Source organism: Vulpes lagopus, chromosome 9, assembly GCF_018345385.1.
Source record: "Vulpes lagopus strain Blue_001 chromosome 9, ASM1834538v1, whole genome shotgun sequence".
Classification (NCBI taxonomy): domain Eukaryota; kingdom Metazoa; phylum Chordata; class Mammalia; order Carnivora; family Canidae; genus Vulpes; species Vulpes lagopus.
Window position 1 is genome coordinate 380,518 of NC_054832.1, and position 19,156 is coordinate 399,673.

Sequence of the window (19,156 nt, forward strand, 5' to 3'; positions counted from 1 at the left end):
GGTTGTACACGATCATGAGCTAAAAATGGCTTTTACATTTTTTAATAATTGTGAAAGATGAACAGCCCGGGAGGCTCAGCAGTTTAGTGCCACCTTCAGCCCAAGACGTGATCCTGGAGACCCAGGATCAAGTCCCACATCAGGCTCCCTGCATGGAGCCTGCTTCTCCCTCTGCCTGTGTCTCTGCCTCTCTCTGTGTGTCTCTCATGAATAAATAAATAAAATTTAAAAAAATAATTGTGAAAGAAAATATTTTGTGACACATGAAAATGATATGAAATTCAAATTTCAAGGTCTAGGAATAAAGTTTTGTTGAAAGAGAATATCCACATTTCTATTGTCTGTGGCTCCTTCTCCACAAAATGGAAGATGGAGTAGTTGTATCAGAGGCCATCTGGCCTGTGACGTCTAAAATATCTACTATCTAGCTTTTTTTTTTTTTTAATTTATTTGGGGCGGAGAGCACACGCATGAGCAGGGGGAGGGGCAGAAGAAGAGAGATAAGCAGATCCCCGCTGAGCACAGAAACCCCAGGTGGGGCTCAACCAGAGGACCCTGAAATCAAGACCTGAGCCAAAGGCAGATGCTTAACCAGTTGAGCCACCCAGGTGCCTCATTATCCAGCTTTTCACAGAAAAAAAAAAAAAAAATGCCAATCCCTGGTCTATCATGTTTATTTGATGCTATTATCTTCATCATTGCTCCCACTTTGTATTAGCTGTTCCTTGTGTCTGGAAAGTTCTTCCATCAGATCTTATTTTTTTTTTTTTAAAGATTTTATTTATTTATTCATGATAGTCACAGAGAGAGAGAGAGGCAGCGACACAGGCAGAGGGAGAAGCAGGCTCCATGCACCGAGAGCCCGACGTGGGATTCGATCCCGGGTCTCCAGGATTGCGCCCTGGGCCAAAGGCAGGCGCCAAACCGCTGTGCCACCCAGGGATCCCCCATCAGATCTTAGAATCGTTCACTTTTCTGCAACTCAGGTCATAATGTAAATATCACCTCCTTAGAAGTCTTCTGTTGTCACCTTGTCACTATCTTTCCACCCTGTTCTAATTTTTTTATAGGACTTATGTCCTATAGGACATAAGTCCTATAAAAAAGTATGTATATGTGTATTTGCAAAAGGGAGAGGGCAAGGGTCAGGGCACACACACCCACATGCAGGGAGGGGCAGAGGAGAGCGAGAATCTCAAGCCGACTGCTCACTGAGCACGGAGCCGGTGCAGGCCCAATGCGGGCTTGCTCACGGCACCCTGAGATCATGACCTGAGCAGAAATCAAGAGTCAGCCGCTTAACAGACTGAGCCACCCAGGCGCCCCACCCTGTTCTAACACTTGACATGCCTTTGACTGTGACCTCCCCTGCTGTGTCCTCAGGGCTGAGCATAGTGCCTGATGTGTAGGAAGTGCTCAGTAACTGTGTTCCTGGCCCTGGGGGGCTAGTACAGACCATAACTCAGGAGCCTCTGAGCTTGTGGGTGAGCTGGTCTGATGGAAAGCACCATCACTTTGCTGTGCCTACAGGGGTGTCAGGACTGGAAAAATGGGAGGTCCATCGCAATGGCAGGGCTCTGACCTGTACCCTGTGGCACAGAGAGGAACGTTCAAACCTACTGACATGTGGGAGGGCTCGGCAGGAGCCGGACTCCTCATCTGAGGCCTGGAGGCTCCCAAAGAGTCACTTGCATCCCCATCATCCTCCCTTCCTTCCCAAACAGGAAAAGGTGTGTGTGTGTGTGTGTGTGTGTGTGTCAGTGGGGGGTGGGGGGTGAAGCTTACACAGCACATCACACAAAATCAACAAAACCACAATGGTCACATCCAAGGATGGCCTAGGCATCAGGGAATCCTGGCACGGCCAAACGGGGCAGAGCATGGAGCACAGGAGCAGTGCAACCGCCCAACCCTCCACCTCCACTGTGCAGCCCAGGCCCCTTGTACCTGCCTGGAACCTTGAAGATGCCAGGCACTCCTCTGCCCAGATCATCTCCATAATCTCTCTGATCTCCGATCTTCGTGGACCTCCCCAGTACACCTCTGCCAGTACCAATCATTTCAATCTTCGCGTTTGTCACAGCTGCCTAGGAAGGACGCAGCCCAGAATCCAACATCCACCAGCAGACCTTATCATAGCTGCCCTAATGGGGTTCCTGGCAGTCGAGCTCCTCCTCCTCCAGGGGACCCTGGCCCCTGAGCATCTGTGGAGCTAGCCGGTCCTACATCTCTCTGCCCTTCTCTCTCACCCTACTGTGCTGAGGCCTCGCCCAAGGCCACAGAGCTTGGTGGAAGGGGTGGAGGGAGGTTTGCTGTCTCCCTTCCACCATCACGCAGGGGTTCAGTATGGTGGCAGCATGACACACACATAGGAAAGTCTTCAGGGTTTAGGTGAAGGGACAGAGGATGGGGGCTAGTCTGCAAAGGCAGAGGAGTGTTATTCTGAAGTCTGTGAGGAGGGATTTCAAGGAGGAAAATATAAAAATCAGATTTGCATTTCAGATCACTGTAAGGTGACAAGGATGGGGGCAAGGGGCTAACACAGAGCCAGGACCCCTCAGGAGCAACTGCTGAAATCCCAGAGGGTCATGAAGAGCCACAGAGGTGGGCTATTTGGTGGAAGGAATGGACTGGAAGGGCCGCAATCAAGGATATTTAGGAAGACGTTCACAGAGAGCCCAAAAGTGAGGGACGAGCCACCTAGGTGTCTCGCTTCGCCTACTGAGTAGACCGCGCCAGAGGTGCCGGGCAGGATGCGGTGGCCAGCAGGCCGGGTCCCTCACGGAAGCAGGAGCCTGTCAGGCGGTGATGCGCGGTTAACACTACTGCAGCGAGACCCCGCCGGGTCCAGCCCGGGTCCAGCCGCAGCTCATACCCCAGGCCCGATAACCGGCGGAGGCGGAGGCCGGCAGGGTCCCGAGACTGATTAAACCCCTTTAGAAAGGGGAGGAGGCGTGCAGCCAGCCGGCCAACTCTTCAGACACGACCCCTCTGCACCTGTCCCCGGCTGCGCCCGGCTCACCCCGACAGGACTGGGATCCTTCCCTGCTTCCCCGTGAGCTGACCCGGACCTCCCCCGGGCCTCGTCTCCCCCGCCACCCACAGCCCCACTTGAGGCTTGGGTCGCCAGTGTCCTGTCCCTTCTGTCACCTGGCTTGTCGGGTGGCTCGCCTTGTGCCATGTTCTGCGTGCCGTGTGAGAAGCCAAGGTGATCACGTGGTGAAATGTCCTTGTGTTTGGAACCCTGAACCTGCCTTCTAACTATATTGACCTTGCTTTATGATTGAAGGGAGCTGCACTGTGGAAAGCCACAAGTCTGTGCTCCTTCACAGCCTGCTCGGGACACGGGTTCTCAGGTTGCTCTCAGAAATTATTTGGTTGTGGGGCGGCTGGGTGGCTCAGTGGTTGGGCGACAGCCTTCGGCCCAGGGTGTGATCCTGGAGACCTGGCATCCAGTCCCACGTTGGGCTCCCTGCATGAAGCCTCTTCTCCCTCTGCTTGGTATCTCTGCCTCTCTCTCTGACTCTCATGAATAAATAAAATCTTAAAAAAAAATGATTTGGTTGTGATTTTTCCTCCTAAGAAGCCAACGACATTAAGCGCTAATCTTCACTGTCTTCAGGTGACCCGGGACAGTGGGGACACTGCTACCACTGCCTTCCAAGTCCACCGCCAAGTACCTCCCTGTGTCTGGTGAGCTAGGTCGCCGGAGGTGAGGTCAGAGTAAGTTCCCAAACCACACAATGGAGACGATCATTGGTGGAGACCAAAGACTCAGACATCCCTGGGACACAGATCCCAAGGTGGAGCCCACAGAATCCGAAGCGCTCTTCCAGGTGCCCGCCAGCCTCCTGCAGGCAGGAGAGGGCAAAGTCCAGGCGCAGCCCAGCCAGCTGGGAGACCAGGTGGGAGGCCAGGACGGAGCAGCAGAGCCGGGGAGGAGGCTCCAGCCACCAGGAGGAAGGCCAGCCCGTGCACAGGGAGGGAGGGAGGGAGGGAAGGACCCCCTAAAGCTTCCGCACCGCAGCTCCGAGCGAGAGCCTGGGGGCAGGGCTGAGAAGCCCGGCGTGGCCTCTGCGCAGGCTGCTACGGGCACCGAGGCCCCTCGACAGCCCGGCTGGGGCGCCCTCGCGGTCCCTGAAGTGAACGAGGCAGCGCAGCCAGGAGCACCCCGGCACCCAGCGGAGCACCCACGGGCCTGGCCGCCGGGCCCGGCAGGGGCTGCACCCCCGGGAGGCGGCCTTCCTGCGGCGTCGCTAACCCGGCACGGCCGTCCGCGCCCCGCGCCGCCTCCGCCCCTGCCCCGGGGCCTGCACGGCCCCAGCGGCGCGGAGCCACGCTCGCCTCCCCCGAGACGCCCGGCCGCCCGGCTCCCCGCCTGGCCCGAGCCCGAAGCCCGCCCGACGCCCGGGCCCCGCCTCGCCGGCCTGAGCCCCCGCCGCCCGCGGGACGCCGCGCTGCCTACCTGGCCCGCAGGTCGCAGGAACCACCAGTCCGCAGGCACGTCGGCCGCGCCCGCCCCGGGGGCACCCCGCGCCCCCCGCCCTCCCCCGCCGCGGGCCCCGGAAGTCCGCGCCGCACCTTCCGCCGCGCAGCCGGCCGGATCCCGGCCACCGCTCCCGCCGCCCCGCGCTCCTCTGGGCGCCGCGGGGGCGGGTCCCGCGCCCGGCCCTCGCCATGGCAACGCTATACTTCCGGCCCGCGCGGCCCACAGCCGGAAGCCGCGGCGCCCCACGGGAGCCCGGGGGCGGGGCCGGGGAGCCGGGGGCGGGGCCGGGGAGCCGGGGGCGGGGCCTGCCCGCCGGGGACCGCTGCCCACGGTGCTGCGCCGGCCTCTCCCCGGCAGCGGCCTCCGAGGCGCGGGAGGCGCGGGAGGCGCGAGGCGGGCGGGAGGGGCCGGCAGTCCCGAGGCCCTCGGGAGGGCTTCCGTCTCCCCGCCCTGGGCTTTTAGGGAGAAGTCGGAGTGCACCAAAGCAGAGCCATCCCGGACACACACAGGGCGAGGCATGCCCGGTGCCCTGGGGCGATGGGAAGCCACCGCGGTGGTGGCTAAGGGGTTGGAGGAGCCCGGTCTGGACTCAAGGAGCCTTGAATGTCAAACCAGCGAGACAGGCCCGGTGCCAGGGAGGTGGTGACAGATCTGCAGGAGGGGGCCTCTTTGCGGATAGAGTAGGGCTAGGAGGTCAGAGACGGTGGTCACAGCCCGCGGAGACACCGCGACCCCCTAACCAGAGCTCCGGGACCGGAAGAGGTGGTGTGAGTGAGGGGAGTAGTGCGCTCATGCGTCCCATCGCCCGGTCAGCCCCTGCGTCTCCAGGGCGCCCCTCAGCGCCGCAGCCCCAGTTGCGAAGCTCCCGTATGCCGCAGATTTCCAACCAATTAAGAGTGTTGGCTACCGGGGCACAGGTGCGACCTGGGACTGGGGTGATAAAGTGTGTCCCTGTGCTCCTCTGGTTCCCCCGGGCCTGGGGGCCCTGACACCAGCACCAGACACCGCTGCTAGTATCCTGGACCTAGCACCCGCTTTGGGCAAACCTGCTGGGGAGGGGCAGGGCCGCGCTTTGGGTCACGGTCCAGAGCACAGGCCTTGACTGACTCAAAGGCCTTGACGGATCAGGTGGCCCGAGAGAAGGTGAGGACAGAACAGGGTCTGGGAACAGAGGGACCAGTGAGTCTGAGAGCACCTGCCAGAGGCATTTTCTGGGACCAGACTTCTGGGGCAGGCCCTAGGTCTGCCAAAATCCTCAGAGGCCACAGCCAGGCCTGCGCGGCGGGTACCGGCCCCTCAGGCCCCCCAGCCGGGGGCTCCGCCCTTTCCTAGAGTGCCCCTCCTCCACGCAGGCCACCCCCCACCTGCCTGGGGAGCATCTTCTTCCATCTAGACTAAGCCTCAGGGTCCTGTGGCTGCCTGAGAAGCCTTCCTGTGTACTCCCACAGCACACCTGTGCTCTCACTCCTGTCCTTGCACGCCCCCTGCGCAGGAACTATGACCCATGGAGCTGTATCCTCCAGGCCTGGCCCCAAGAAGTGTCCAGCAAACCCTCTCCAGCTAGGCGACCTCTTCCTCCACACACACACCCAGGAGCACGGCCCAGGTGCCCCAGAAGAAGGAGGGGCAACCTCCTGCGTAGCAGGCTCCGGAGCTTCGGACCCAGAGGACCAAAAGAGGAAAAGGGAGGCAAACCTGCCTCCAGAAAGGCCTCTGTGGCCAGGGAAGGCCACTGAGGTAAACAGTGAATAATGAGAGCTGGTCAGCTCACCTGCTGACAGGCATCATGGAGGGCAGGAAGGGGCCTCCACAGCCTTGGGAATCCACTGGGGCCCTGCAGCAGCCCCTGGGGAAATGCCTTGGATTAACTGTGTACCTATTTTGTTCCTGAGGTTTCCTCCAGGAAGCCCCCCCCCCCCATCTAGGTCCCGGAAACTGCTCAGCCTTGAACTCTGAGCAGGCCCCACCCACTCTTGGCAGGTCAACTTTGGGTAAATCAACTCCCTTGGCTCCCAAATAGGCCAGCGCAGCCAGGATAAAGGAACCCTATGTCAGGGGACCCTTCCAAAGGCTCTTCCTTGCAGCTTGCAGGGGGTGCTGAAGGCAGCCTAGGGACGAGGAATGAGGACTGGGTGGCCGCCCGCAGCCCCCACTGCAATCTTCCCCACCCCTCCCTTCCAGATTAGCTGAAACCTGCTAATTGTGGCAGCCCTCGAATGCTCCCCTCCCCCACCAGCCGATTCCTCCCTCCCTTTGCCTCCCCTCCCCTCCCCCTTCCATCCGAATGATAAAGGGTCTGGCCCGCCAGGCCCCCGGCCTCAGGCCCCCAGCGTCTCCTCACTACACGGCCCGGTCGACTTGCCTCCACGGGGCCAGGCCCCGGCCCACACTGCCTGCCTCCCCTGCATGGGGCCCTGCAGCCACCCACGCCTGGGGCTCCCTGGGTCGGAGTCGTCCTCCCAGCCCCCCAAGAGGAGGAAGAAAAGATACCTGCGGCATGACAAGCCCCCCTACACCTACTTGGCCATGATTGCCTTGGTGATCCAGGCCGCGCCCTCCCGTAGGCTGAAGCTGGCCCAGGTGAGAGGGACCCCCATTCTCCCTGACGCTGGGCGATCGGACCTTTGGCGGGACCCGTCCCCCCTCTAGGCCCAGGCTGGGACTCCGGCCTCCATCCTCACCTGGCCCTACCCGGCTAAGCCAGGGCTGCCGTCCAGGCCTGGGCAGCAGGGGAAAGAGCCCAGGTGCTCAGGCGGGTGCACCCTTCCCTCCTGCGGGCACCGAGGTGTTCTGTGGGCGGGGGGTGTGAGGGGTGGGGGAGGGGCGCGACGCCCCTAAGCCTGGCTGTGGGGGAGGGGCGGTGCTGCCCCCCTCCCCCTCCCGCTCCCGCCTCCGGGCTCACGGCGCCGGGCGGGCCGCGCTTTCAGATCATCCGTCAGGTCCAGGCCGCGTTCCCCTTCTTCAAGGACGACTACGAGGGCTGGAAGGACTCCATCCGCCACAACCTCTCCTCCAACCGCTGCTTCCGCAAGGTGGGGCCGGGGGGTGGGGGGTCGCAGCTGGGCGGCAGGGCTGTGTCGGGCCAGACGCCTCACCGAGCCTCCCCTCCCCGTCCAGGTGCCTAAGGATCCGGCGAAGCCCCAGGCCAAGGGCAATTTCTGGGCCGTCGACGTGAGCCTGATCCCGGCCGAGGCGCTGCGGCTGCAGAACACGGCCCTGTGCCGGCGCTGGCAGAGCAGGGGCGCGCGGGGCGCCTTCGCCAAGGACCTGGGCCCCTACGTGCTGCACGGCTGGCCTTACCGCCCGCCCAGCCCCCAGCCGCCGCCCAGCCCCCAGCCGCCGCCCAGCGAGGGCTTCAGCATAAAGTCTTTGCTGGGGGACCCCGGGGAAGGGGCAGCCCGGGGCAGCCCCGGGGAGGAGGGGGTGCGCACTCCCCCCCTGCCCTGCGAGCGGCCTCCGTGGCCGCCCTGCCCGCTCCCCGGGCCCAGGAGAGCAGACGAGGAGGCTTCCCAGGGGGGGACCAGCAGGCCCCCGCCCCTTTCCCCTGAGCACAGAGCCTGGCCTCTCCACTTACTGCAGGCTTCCCCAGACCCCGGGGGGCTGCCCAGTGGGAGTCACAGGCCCTCACTCTGGGGGCAGCTGCCCACCTCGTACTTGCCCATCTACACTCCCAATGTGGTAATGCCCCTGGCTCCACTACCACCTGCATCCTGTCCCCAGTGCCCACCTTCAACCAGCTCAGCCTACTGGGGGGTGGCCTCCGAAACTCACGGCCCCCCAGGGCTGCTCTGGGATCTCGATGCCCTCTTCCAGGGGGTACCACCCAACAAGAGCATCTATGATGTGTGGGTGAGCCACTCCCGGGATCCAGCTGCCTCCACCCCTGGCTGGCTATTCTCCTGGTACAGCCTGTGAGGCTCCCGGGGCAGGGCGGCTTTCTTCTACCCCTTCCTGCCACCACTGACTTGTTGGGGAACCACGGCCAAGAGGTCCAGGTGGTGTCTGTGGCCGCAGCAGCCCTGAAACACCAGGCACCGGCGGTGCTGAGAATCCACCATGTTTATTGGACTACCCCATAGCCCACAAAGGGTTGGGGTCTAGCTAGGCACCGCTCTGGCCCGGATGCTCAGTCCGGCCTCTCCTACCCCCCCACCCCCAGAGGCCAAACTGCAAAGAGTGGGGGCTTGGCTCGCAGTAGCCCCTTCCTGATCCCACTTTCTCTGTCCGTGTGTCCTTCCTTCCTTCCATCCATCCATCACCACGTGTCACTTCCCACCCCTGGCTCCCGGCTGGGGGAGGGAGACCATACACGGTGCCTCCAGCCTGAAGTCCTGTCCTCCCTCCTCTGCCTGGGAATGAGGTAGTAGCACCTTTTTGGGGAAAGGAAATCAAGACCCTACTTGGTTTTGGTGGTGGTAGTGGGGAAAATAACAGTAAAGGAGTAGACAACATTTTAATGCCAAGTCTGATTCTTGGTGCTGGGGGTGACTGGGGTAGCCGCTTGGCGGGGGCCTACCTCCCACAGCCCTGGCATCCCCTGCTGTGCGCCGCGATGATAACAGCAAATGGCGATAAGGAGGGAGCCGGGGGCCTGGGGGAGGGAGCTGCGATCAGGTCCCTAGGCTAAATACTCCTCGCGGGGCAGGGGGACCGACTCCGGGAGGGGGGCAGGGGCTTTGCCGCCTCTGCCGGCAGAGGCGCGGCCGGGACTAGGAGCCCCTGGCCTTTTGGGTCCCGAGGGCCGAGCTGGAGTCGCTGTCTGGGCCGGGGCTGGGAGGGCTGCCGGGGGGCGGCGTGGGCGTGCACGGGGTCCCGGTGAGCGGCGTGTCGGTGCTGAGCGAAGACGGCGTCCCCGAGCGCGGGGCCCTGCAGCGCCGGGCGGGCCCCAGCTCCACCTGGCCCACTCGCTCGGCGAACTTCAGCGAGCACACGGTCTCGCCCAGGTCCTCCGGCCGCGTGGAAATCTGCGGGCAAGCGGCGCTGGTGGGCGGCCCCGCGCGGGCGGCTCCCGGCCGCCTCCGGGCCGCCCACCTGCAGCCGCAGCACCGCGGGGTCGTCCCGTCCGCTCCCGGCCTCGCTCCCCCCGCCCCCCGCCCACCTGCAGCAGCAGCACCGCGGTGGCGCCGGGCCCGAGCGCGGGCTGCAGCAGGCGCGTGAGCTGCGAGTCGCGGAAGGGCACGTGCGGCCGGCGGGCCCGCAGCGCAGCCATCACGCCGCCCAGGGCCAGCAGCGAGCGGTTGATGGTCCGGGCCTCCCGCAACCGCTGCGCGCCGTCTCGGTCTCCCCGCGACGTGCCGGCCGCCCCCGCCTTCCAGGCACGCTCGGATCCCGCCAGGTCCACCAGGTGCAGGGTGCCTGCCAGGGCGAGCGAGCGGGCGTGGGGGGAGCCCCGGATCGGACGCTGCGAGCCCCCCGCCCCCCGCAGGGCTCAGGTGCGCGCCCGGTACCTGCCGTGCCCGGCCCGCGCGGGGGGGCCGCCGTGCGCAGCGTTAGCGTGACCAAGGCGTGCGACCGAGAGCTGTGCCGATTCTTGGTGGTGGCGGCGGTGGCCCGGTTGCTCCTCCCCAGGCTCAGCATCTGGAGGGCGGAGGGACACGACCGGCCTGCCGCAGGGTCTGCGTCCCTGCGTGGGAGCACAGGCGGGGGCCTTGGAGAGCTGCTGGGAGGGCTGGGCGGGCGCGATGCCACTGGGCAGCCTTACCTGGTGCAGCGTCTCCAGGTTGGGCACGTCCCAGTACGTGAGGCCAGCCACCTGAATGCCCCCCTGGCCTGCCGGGCCCTGCCTGACGGCCAGGCGTTCAGGAGGCCCTGGGGCTAGGAGGTCCCTAGTGAGAAAGGGAAGGGCTGGGTTTCCGAGACTCCCAGGGTCACTGCAGGGGCACAGGATACAGAGGACGGGCTATAGCATGGCCCTGACCTGACAGCCTCATTGTAGATCTCCACCATGCTGAGAGTCACACGGTGGTGTCCCCCGGTCCCCATCTCCTGGAACAGTGACTGCAGTGCCCTAGGAGCTATGCCAGGGTCCTCAGGTGGGCCCTGGAACAGGGCAGGTGCTGCATCAGACTCCCAGCCCAGCTCCTGGCCCCAGGAGCCACCCAGGGTCTCCCCTTCCCACCTCCATACTGTAGGTCTTCCCCGTCCCTGTCTGACCATAGGTGAAAATGCAGACGCTGTAGCCTCGGAGGCAGGACAGCACAGCTGGCTCCAGCTCCCTGAAGACCTAGGGGGAGGAGGGGTGCAAGGGGTCCTAAGCCCCAGGACTTGGGACACAGTGTGGACATAGCTTGGTTACCCAGGGAGGATGGCTCCAGGGGAGCATGGTGGAAGGGCAGATCTCCCAACAAATTGAGGTGGCTCCCTGGAGAAGCTGGCATTTGCAAGAATTTGCCAGACAAGGAAGGAAAGGGATGTGAGAGAACAAGCGACACGGAGCGCTGGACTTCTGAGGAGGCTTGCAGGCCCAGGGGAGCAGCAGCCAGGAGCCCAAATGCTGGGCTTGACTGCCAGGTTCAAAGCCCAGCTGTGACGGGAAGCAAAGCACACATGGATCTTCTAGGCCAAGGCTTTCCCTCCAAGGTGACCACTGCGGTGGGGAGCAAGAGGAGCTCGAAGCGAGAGGACTCACATAAAGGGTGAGCCCAGGAGGGCTCCACAGGTGCGCAGAGGGTGGCTAGCCAAGGTCACCGGAACCCTGGCCCTGGGAGAGTCCAGAGGCAGCTGAGGAGATGTGGCTGGGACTCGTATCCTGTTGGCAACTGGACCCCGGCAGTAGCCTTTTGAGCACCGACATGGCCAGCCTTTGTGCCCAGAAGGCTGGTAACTGAGTAGCCTGTGGGTTCTACTTAACGCCTTGACTGCCAGCAGCGAGCACGGCAGGTCGCCATGAGGTCACTAAGAATTGCCCGTGAGGTCACTAAGATTCCATGACTGGCAGGAAGCACTGGGGGTGACCAGGGTGCGGGGACTGTGTGGTGTCCTTGCAGAGATGGGAAACGCAGGTGAGGGGGCTCAGTGAAAGACGCCTCTGGTCAGACACATAAGGGACAGCGGTGTCCAGAGGACTGCCCAGAAGGTAGCAGACCGCGGGGGGGGGGTGGGGACGGATAGTGGAGGGGGGTGTTCGAAGTCTGGGAAGCAGGCTGAGACAGGGGAAGTGTGTGAGATAGAGACACCGGCGAAAAACAGCCCCTGCTCTCCAGGAAGTGGGCGATTGAGCTCTGGCCACCTGCCACCTGCCAGCCCCTCCTCACACTATGTCCCTGTGAGGCCAACCCAGGTCAGAATCTCGGCTAGCTCTGCACCTTACGTGATTGCATCTGTTTCCTGAGCTTTGGAAGTCTATGTGGACAGAGACGGCCAGTATAGGAAGCAAAGTGCTGAGCTGGGCCTGGGAGTCAAGGGGAGGAGGGCAGGAGAGTGCCAAGGCTGGAAGCTACTGGCTCCCCGGCCCTTGCGCCCACCACACCCTGCCCTGCGCTGCCCCGCCCTGGCCCTGCTCTCACAGCTGGCCCACTCCACCAGGCTTGGAAGAGTGAGCAGCCCATGAAGCCTGGGGGAAGGTCATAGCACTGTCCCCACCACAGCAGCACCCTGGCCCTGCTCTGCAGCCAGCTCCCTATGAGCAGCAGCCATCATATCAGACATGCTCATTTTTCTTACTTCCTTGGTAAAAAATTACGTTTAAAAATGTTAACCTTTCCATTAAACCAGCAGGCTCGTTTTCATTGAAACTGCAAAGGGATGTAATGGGAATATTCTGGAAGGAAAGGAGGTATCCAGCTAGGCTGTCATTCTTGCCTCCCAGAACCTCCTGTTTGCTTCCCTTCACAGGAGTCCAGCTACTGGGAAGGCAGAAGGAGGGGAACCCGGAGCCTCTTCTGACTCTCAGGCAGTACGAGGGAAGGTCAGCACAGGTGCAAGGGCAGAGCATCACCTCCTCCTGGCTGGCCTCTGGAGAGAAGACCCAGTCCAGGCGGAAGCGACGCTGGCGCCCTCGATAGCAGGTGGTGACAGTGCCACTGGGGCCAGGCTCCGAGCTCACCAGGCTGGAGGGTGTCCCTGGCCTCAGCCGACACAGCACACGGATATTTCCTGGGGTGGAGATCACATCAGTGGGCTGCCTCCGGGGCCCTGAAGCACAGGGAGGCTCTCCGTCCTCAGGCTCGCCGCCCCACTCCTCTGCTCTCCAAGCCTGCCATACCCTTGAGCTCCAGCAGCCGCCCTGGGCATCCAGTTGGGGGCCTCTGCTGCTCCTCAGGGAGCTGAGTCCCAGCTGTGCCAGCTGACAGTGCCCCCAGGGCCCAGGATACCTGGTGGGATAGGAATGTGAGGAAGTGGGGGCTGGGGGGTGGTGCTGGGGCAATGCAGAGCTACCAGCTGTGGTGATGCACAACTTATACTGGCTTTGGGCCCCTAGAAGCATCATTCGGTGGGCCCAGGATGGAAACCCAGACGTGAGGAGGATCACGGAAAGACATCTCCTATGGGGTTGACGGTTCCGTGAGGGGTTTACTGTCACCCTAGTTTACACAGACAACAATGAGGCCCACAGGCGAGATCACACCCAGAATGGGTGAGATCACAAGCTGTTCTGATTCCAGAGCCTACCACCTGCATTGGAGCAGGCAAGTCCCTGGGGTGGGAAGAAAGAACACAGGCCCCCACGGAAGAACAGTGACCCGGCCGCCCAGAGATCATGCGCTGGAGAGGGGGCAGTGGTCCTGACCTGACCCCGGGCCTCACTGAGCGAACACTGACAGCTCTGGGTAAACGTGCTGACCAGTCCTCGGAGGTCCCCACAGCCCTGACGCAGGCTGGCCATACGTGTCCGAAGTCCTGGCAGGGAGAGTTTGTTGTGAGGGAAAGCCCAGCCCCCCGCCTCCCCGTGAACCGCGGGTCCCCCCCCTTACCTGCCAACTGCCCGAGCATCTGCCGCAGCTCCCTTCTACAGTTCTGCTCAGTCTCCTGCTGGAGCTGCCGAAGGGCCCCCCGCAGGCCCTGCAGCTGCACCTCCTGCACCCCCAGCTGGCCCGCCCAACCCCACCCCTGTCACTGAGGCAACAGGCACTTACCAGGCCCTGCCTCAGATCCCACCCGCCCCCCGTGGCCCCAGCCTTCCCGGCCCCTGGGCTCAGCGCCCACCTGGACTTGAAGTGCTTCTGTGGTGTCCTGGGCTTCCTGAAGCCGGCTCTGCAGCTCCACCAGTGCCTCCGCCTCCTCCTGCAGGAAAGGTGGGAACCAGATCAGCTTTGGAGCCGGCAGGGACGTGAACGAGGGCGCTCCAGCTGCCCCATGTCATGGACGGGGAAGTCATGTCGAGAGGGGTGGGCAGAGCTGGCCATGAATCCACATCTCCCCACTTTATGCCGGACGCCTTTCCCCAGGTCCCTCTGCTCTCCTGAGGCCGTCACTGGGAAAGCCACAGGACAAGGTAGACGTGTTCTCCTGCGGGCATGGGTCTCCTTGATGGGGCTACCTTGCACAGACCATCCCAGGGCCTGTCCACACTCCTAGGCTCTGGCCCTGAAAGGTCAGAGAGGCCCCCCTGCCTCTGTTCCAGCAGCATTAGATCCTGGGCAGTGTTGCAGGTAGCCAGCCAGGTGTGCAGGAGCCCCAGGCGTCAGGAATGGTAGCAGCTAAGGAGGATACCTGGGGGGCCCTGGTAGAGGGGCCAGGACCCCAGTGCAGCAGGAGATCCCGGGTGAGGCTCAGGCTCTGTTTCAGAGCCTCATTCTCCAGGGTTAGATGCTGAACCCTCTTCTCGGAGTCTGTCGCCCCCTGGCGGAGAGAGAAGCCCTCAGGACTCACCTGGAAGCTGGGGCCACCTCTCATCACCCTCGGTCACCCTCCCCCGGGGGGCGGGGGTGGCCGGCAGCCTTACCACTCCCAGGCGCAAACGGCCCAGCTCCTCCTCCTGCACTTCTAGCTGCTGTCGCAGCTCTTCTAGCTGACGAGGAGGGAAGGGCACAGGGTGAGGCATCTCCCTCCAAGGCCCTCCACCCTGTCCCTGTTGCCTTCGGGACCCCTACCTGCCCAAGGATGAGCTGCTCCAGCCGCTGCCACGCCCTCTGGTCCTCCTCCAACTGGGGAGGGTTCTGCCCCTGGGCCTCATCTCTTGGTGAGAGAGGAGGGCTTTCTTCTTGAGATGGGGATCCTGGGGTGGGGTGGACCCAATTAAGACCGATGAGGTCTCTAACCTGAAGAAGGGGACACCTCGGGAGCAAAGCTGGGCATGGGGCCCCAAACTCCAGGCCGCTCCGTTTCTGCGGGCTTCACTCCCTTGCCACACTCCCTTTACAACTTACTACTCCCTACGCACCAGCAGGAGTGGGGCACTGCCCCTCCGCGGCTGGCTGAGTCCCCTGGGACAGGGCCTGCCTTCCCCTGGGGCTCCGAATCCACGCCAGGAGAGCCAAGAGCTGACCGGTCACCGTCAACAGTGGGGGGACATCGCTCGGCTGTAAAGGACACAAGGACCAGAGCAACGGAGGCTGAGGTGAGGACACGCACCGGGAGCCCAGAAGGCCTGCGGACAGTCCCGGTGGGCTGGAGAAGGATCCCCAGCCCGGCTCACCTTGGTCAGGTCAGGAGGATTCCCGAAGCTCTCTTCCGCCCCCAGCTGGACGGAGAGGAACTCAGCAAGACGCACGAGGGCCTCTTCCAGGGACACCTCGGCAGGGCGGCCCTCGGCTCCCTCTTCCGGCCCATCCTCGGACTCGGAGCAGCCCGGGAGGCCTGGGAGCGGGGAAGGCGAGGCTCGCGGTTCACAGGCCGGCAGGAGGCACCTGCTGGGCCCCTCCCTCCCGAGAGGTCACGGCGCCCGCCTCCCTCGGCCGGCGGGTCCCCTCCCGGCACACCGACAGCACCTACCGACCAGGCCTGTCAGCTCGGTCCACAGTTCCGCCGTGGGCGGGTCGGGGCGGCGGCGACCCCCGCGCTTGCAACCTGCAGGCTAGGGAGGGAGCAGCGGGACCTCTGAGGATGGGGGGTAGCCTGTGGGCCCCCCTCCGAGACCGGGCCGAGGAAGGCGAGGTCTCCGCTTCCAACACCAGAACAGAGACGGAGCCCCCCGCACGGCACCCCCGCCCCAGCGACAGCGCCCCGGGAGCATACGCTGCGCGGGCCCGCAGAACCCGCTCGGAAGGGGGGCGCCGGCCCAGCTGCGCCCGCCCCGCTCACCTGGGCGGGGTCCTCGGGGTCGCCGGCCGCCGCGGCAGCGCCATCCCTGCGGAAGAGGCTGTAGAAGATGTAGATGAGCAGCGAGTAGAAGGCGTACATGGGAGCGCGGGGCGGCAGAGGGCCCGCTTCGCGCCGCCCCGCGTCCCAGCACCCCGACTCCGCGCCCGCGCGCTGCAACACCGGTGCGCATGCTCGGGGCGGCCGCCCCCACGGCCCCGCTCCCGCGGGCGGAGGGCGCGCGCCCGGAGGAAAGGGGGTGCCAGGGACGGAGTCCCCGGGGCCTCACTCGGACACCCGCCTCGCGCCTCCCACCCCTAGTTCACCGACCCCGGGCTGACAGCGCCCACGGCCTCCGCACGGCCCCTGCTCGGAAGCCGCCCCAGCCTCCCGCGGAAGCCCCTACCGCCCTCGCCCCTCGCAGCCGGCAGCCGAGGGAGGCCAAGCTCGCGTCTCCACGGAGCCCCGGCCCTCATCGCCCCGCCCAGTCCGGCCCAGACCCCTCCAGCCCCGCGCGGCCCGGCCCGGACAGCTTGTCGCCCGCCCAGTTCCCCTCTCAGCCCCGCCCAATACCCTTCGCAGTCCCACCTCGTAGCCCCGCCCCGCCCACACCCTCTCAGCCCCGCCCAGTACCCTTCGCAGTCCCACCTCGTAGCCCCGCCCCCTCACAGCCCTCCCCAATGCCCTTCGCAGTCCCACCTCGTAGCCCCGCCCCGCCCCGCCCACACCCTCTCAGCCCCGCCCAGTACCCTTCGCAGTCCCACCTCGTAGCCCCGCCCCGCCCCGCCCACACCCTCGCAGCCCCGCCCGGTACCCTTCGCAGTCCCACCTCGTAGCCCCGCCCCCTCTCAGCCCTGCCCAATACCCTTCGCAGTCCCACCTCGTAGCCCCGCCCACACCCCCTCAGCCCCGCCCAGTGCCCTTCTCACTCCCACCTCGTAGCCCCGCCCCCACCCCCCTCAGCCCCGCCCAGTACCCTTCACAGTCCCACCTCGTAGCCCCGCCCACGCCCCTCAGCCCCGCCCAGTGCCCTTCGCAGTCCCACCTCGTAGCCCCGCCCACACCCCTCAGCCCCGCCCCCCGCGACAGCTCCGCCCAGAGCCGCCCTCCTCTCAGCCCCTCCCCTCCCACCGCCGCCCAGACCGCCCTCCCTCCCGGCCCCGCCCAGGCCGCCGTTACAGTCCCGCCCATACCCTTCCCAGCCCATCAGCTCCCTTCGCAGCTCCGCCCACAAGCCCTTTCACAGGCTCCGCCCCCCGCAACAGCCCCTCCCCTCTGCCCTACCCCTCCTCCCCTTTCGGCCCCGCCCACAGCCCTCCCCTTCACAGCCCCTCCGCTCGCCACCAAGCCCTCGGAAGCCCGCGGGTGCCTTACCCGGATCGGAGGACCGAGCTCCCTCCTCCGGGCGGGCCCTGCGCCCTCGCAACCTCGTCCGGCTCTCCTCGGACGCCCCCTTCGCCCAGGCCCCGCCCCCCGCCGCCGCTCTAGCCTCCGCTCCTCTCGTTGGTTCGCGCCCGGCCCGCGCTGGGCTGGAGCCGGGGCCCCGGCGGGCGGTGGGGCGGGCGACTCCGGCCTACTGTTCGCCACCGCGTCGGGGCGCTCAGCTGAGCCGCCGTTGAGGGCCTGCACCGTAGCTGCTCCCAGGCCCGGTTCCGAAGACGGCGCCTCCCCGAGCGCAGGAACCAGGCCGAGTGGGCCTGCGCACGACTCTCCCCGAGGCCCGGAACCCCCACTTGGACTCCAGGGCCCCAGAACTCACGCCCTCCCAGGTCTGACTCGCTTTCCCCCTTCTTTTCTCGCCTAACTAGGTTCTTCTTCCCCACAGTTGTGTCCGGTGCCTCAGGGCCCCAGAAAGTTTCGGATGAGCCTATCCCAACACTTAGAGATGGGGCTCTGGAACCTGGGAGTCCTGGAGAATCGCCCTTAGGGCTCCTGGTCGAGGGCTCCTGCGTTTTCTTCCTTTCTAAAGTTCTGAGTCCCCTTCCTGTTTCACATTCACTACCCCCGAGGTACCATGGCCTCCAAGCCTTGGAATGAGTGGAGTACCACCCTGTCCCACCTGACACTGGGAGTGGTGTCTCTGCATGCAGCCGTGAGCACTGCCCAGGTGAGTACACTGGGGTGGGGCAGGGGTGTCACCCACTCACAAACTGCAAGGACCTGAATCGCGTCCAGTTCCTGGGGTCAGGGAGAGGGTGGTGCGAGCCTGAGTCTGGGGGCCAGGGTTGCATGAGACCCCCAGACCTTTCTCTGCCTGAAGGAAGGTCCTTGCTCTTTTTTTCCCCCACATCTCCTTCTATCCTTGTGCTGACAGGCAAGTCGAGGGGCCGCTGCTGGCTTCCTGCTCCAGGCCTTGGCCTCTGCCACCGTGCTGGCCCCAGGGCTGGGCACAGATGAAGACTCTCTTGCTGGAGCCTGGGTGGCCACTGTCATCGGCCTGCCCCTTCTGGCCTTTGATTTCCACTGGGTGAATGGGGACCGCTCCTCTGCCAACCTGCTCCTGGGAGGAGGGATGGTGCTGGCTGTGGCCGGTGACCACCTTGGTGCTGAGGGTCGCTCTGTGGCTGGCCAGGCAGTGGTGCTGGTGGTTGCAGTGACTATCCTCATCGTGGCTGTTTTCACAACCAACACTTATGGAATGTGGGGGGGTGCGATGTTGGGTGCTGCAGGCCTCCTGAGCCGGCTGGAGGAAGACAGACTGCTGCTGCTGCCAAAGGAGGACGTCTGTCGCTGGGCCCTGGCTGCAGGCAGTTGGGCCTACCACCGAGCCCTGCACACACAGCGCCTGCAGTGGGAGTGATGCTTAGAGAGAGCATGGTGGGGCTTCCGCCCTGGCTACCGCTTCCCCCTCCCACAGGCCTGCTCCCCTAAGGATGGACTCTCGGGTCTCCCAAAAAGAACCTGCTGCAGGGTGATGGATGCCTTGGTCAGGAGGCCGAGTCCAGGCACCACTGTCCCTCCTCTGCTGAGTGTGGGGACTCGCCTAAACCAGAATGAAGGGGATGGGGCCCCAGGCACATTTTGGGGCCTGCTGCTGGGCAGGCCATGGTTGTGGATCCAAAGAGAGGCTTGGTCTCCAATAAACCTTAGGGAAACAGCAGAAATATGGAATCTGCCCATTCTTGCAAGGAATCGAGGAGTCCTCCAGTGAGCTTTCTAAAGCTTTAGGGCACCAGCTGGTTTCCTTGTGCAAAAAAGGGGAATATCCTAGAACTAGTCCTGGGGCCTCACTCGGCCTGACCTAGTGGCACCTTTGCCAGGAGGGCCCCTAGACTGAGAAGAACTCGTCCTGGGCCTTTGCTCTCCTGCGACACGGTGGAGCTCCGAGTATCCTTGCCCAGCATGGCAGATGGCCCTCTGGGACAGTGACCTTCACGGGCTGCCGATCGGGATGGGGACAGGGGAGGACTGTGGTACCCCTGTATTACAGCTGTCCTCAGAAATGCACCTTCCCTCCCAGAGCTAACTCGACGTGTGCTCATTCGCCCT

The 19,156-nt window shown here is 64.1% G+C and overlaps 5 protein-coding genes across 6 annotated transcripts in view; 3 read left to right on the forward strand and 2 right to left on the reverse strand.

The window, feature by feature from the left end:
* The window catches only part of PPP1R16A (protein phosphatase 1 regulatory subunit 16A), a 36,399-nt gene extending 31,702 nt beyond the window's left edge, over positions 1 to 4,697 (reverse strand). The window contains exon 1 of one of the 2 annotated variants that reach the window (XM_041768801.1): positions 4,582 to 4,697. The gene's annotated coding sequence lies outside the window, so the exon portion shown is untranslated. Of the gene's footprint in view, positions 1 to 4,465 lie in introns of both variants that reach the window. The other variant, XM_041768800.1, reaches the window with a different exon arrangement.
* On the forward strand, positions 1,141 to 4,951 carry LOC121498978 (basic proline-rich protein-like). Its single transcript, XM_041769414.1, has 3 exons — positions 1,141 to 3,356; positions 3,623 to 4,739; positions 4,847 to 4,951. Exons 2-3 carry the CDS (start codon positions 3,744 to 3,746, stop codon positions 4,949 to 4,951), a joined length of 1,101 nt encoding a protein of 366 aa, XP_041625348.1. The 5' UTR covers positions 1,141 to 3,356; positions 3,623 to 3,743.
* FOXH1 (forkhead box H1) lies at positions 4,760 to 8,940 on the forward strand. Its single transcript, XM_041768820.1, has 4 exons — positions 4,760 to 6,226; positions 6,798 to 7,069; positions 7,417 to 7,521; positions 7,607 to 8,940. Exons 2-4 carry the CDS (start codon positions 6,896 to 6,898, stop codon positions 8,402 to 8,404), a joined length of 1,077 nt encoding a protein of 358 aa, XP_041624754.1. The 5' UTR covers positions 4,760 to 6,226; positions 6,798 to 6,895; the 3' UTR covers positions 8,405 to 8,940.
* Positions 8,929 to 16,215, reverse strand: KIFC2 (kinesin family member C2). The gene is made up of 18 exons (XM_041768730.1): positions 15,671 to 16,215; positions 15,362 to 15,443; positions 15,066 to 15,226; positions 14,811 to 14,949; positions 14,521 to 14,645; positions 14,373 to 14,438; positions 14,141 to 14,269; positions 13,634 to 13,711; positions 13,402 to 13,516; positions 13,218 to 13,327; positions 12,693 to 12,801; positions 12,426 to 12,583; positions 10,608 to 10,712; positions 10,407 to 10,528; positions 10,191 to 10,314; positions 9,937 to 10,066; positions 9,588 to 9,844; positions 8,929 to 9,453 (listed from the first exon to the last, which is right to left on the reverse strand). Exons 1-18 carry the CDS (start codon positions 15,767 to 15,769, stop codon positions 9,199 to 9,201), a joined length of 2,364 nt encoding a protein of 787 aa, XP_041624664.1. The 5' UTR covers positions 15,770 to 16,215; the 3' UTR covers positions 8,929 to 9,198.
* Positions 16,216 to 17,047: 832 nt separating this feature from the next.
* LOC121498728 (cysteine and histidine-rich protein 1-like) lies at positions 17,048 to 18,767 on the forward strand. Its single transcript, XM_041768836.1, has 2 exons — positions 17,048 to 17,774; positions 17,982 to 18,767. Exons 1-2 carry the CDS (start codon positions 17,682 to 17,684, stop codon positions 18,465 to 18,467), a joined length of 579 nt encoding a protein of 192 aa, XP_041624770.1. The 5' UTR covers positions 17,048 to 17,681; the 3' UTR covers positions 18,468 to 18,767.
* The last annotated feature ends 389 nt before the right edge of the window (positions 18,768 to 19,156 follow it).

Bases quoted from the DNA above. Each gene is read 5' to 3' on its own strand.
- LOC121498978 (XM_041769414.1), top strand. From the start codon at position 3,744: ATGGAGACGATCATTGGTGGAGACCAAAGACTCAGACATCCCTGGGAC. The intron at 4,740-4,846 runs GCCCGGGGGCGG...TCTCCCCGGCAG, and splicing joins AGCCGCGGCGCCCCACGGGA to CGGCCTCCGAGGCGCGGGAG.
- FOXH1 (XM_041768820.1), top strand. From the start codon at position 6,896: ATGGGGCCCTGCAGCCACCCACGCCTGGGGCTCCCTGGGTCGGAGTCG. The intron at 7,070-7,416 runs GTGAGAGGGACC...CCGCGCTTTCAG, and splicing joins GTAGGCTGAAGCTGGCCCAG to ATCATCCGTCAGGTCCAGGC. The intron at 7,522-7,606 runs GTGGGGCCGGGG...CTCCCCGTCCAG, and splicing joins CCAACCGCTGCTTCCGCAAG to GTGCCTAAGGATCCGGCGAA.
- KIFC2 (XM_041768730.1), bottom strand. From the start codon at position 15,769: ATGTACGCCTTCTACTCGCTGCTCATCTACATCTTCTACAGCCTCTTC. The intron at 13,712-14,140 runs GTATCCTCCTTA...CCTTTCCTGCAG, and splicing joins CCTCTACCAGGGCCCCCCAG to GAGGAGGCGGAGGCACTGGT. The intron at 9,845-9,936 runs GTACCGGGCGCG...TCGCCCTGGCAG, and splicing joins GCGCGGGCCGGGCACGGCAG to GCACCCTGCACCTGGTGGAC.
- LOC121498728 (XM_041768836.1), top strand. From the start codon at position 17,682: ATGGCCTCCAAGCCTTGGAATGAGTGGAGTACCACCCTGTCCCACCTG. The intron at 17,775-17,981 runs GTGAGTACACTG...TTGTGCTGACAG, and splicing joins CAGCCGTGAGCACTGCCCAG to GCAAGTCGAGGGGCCGCTGC.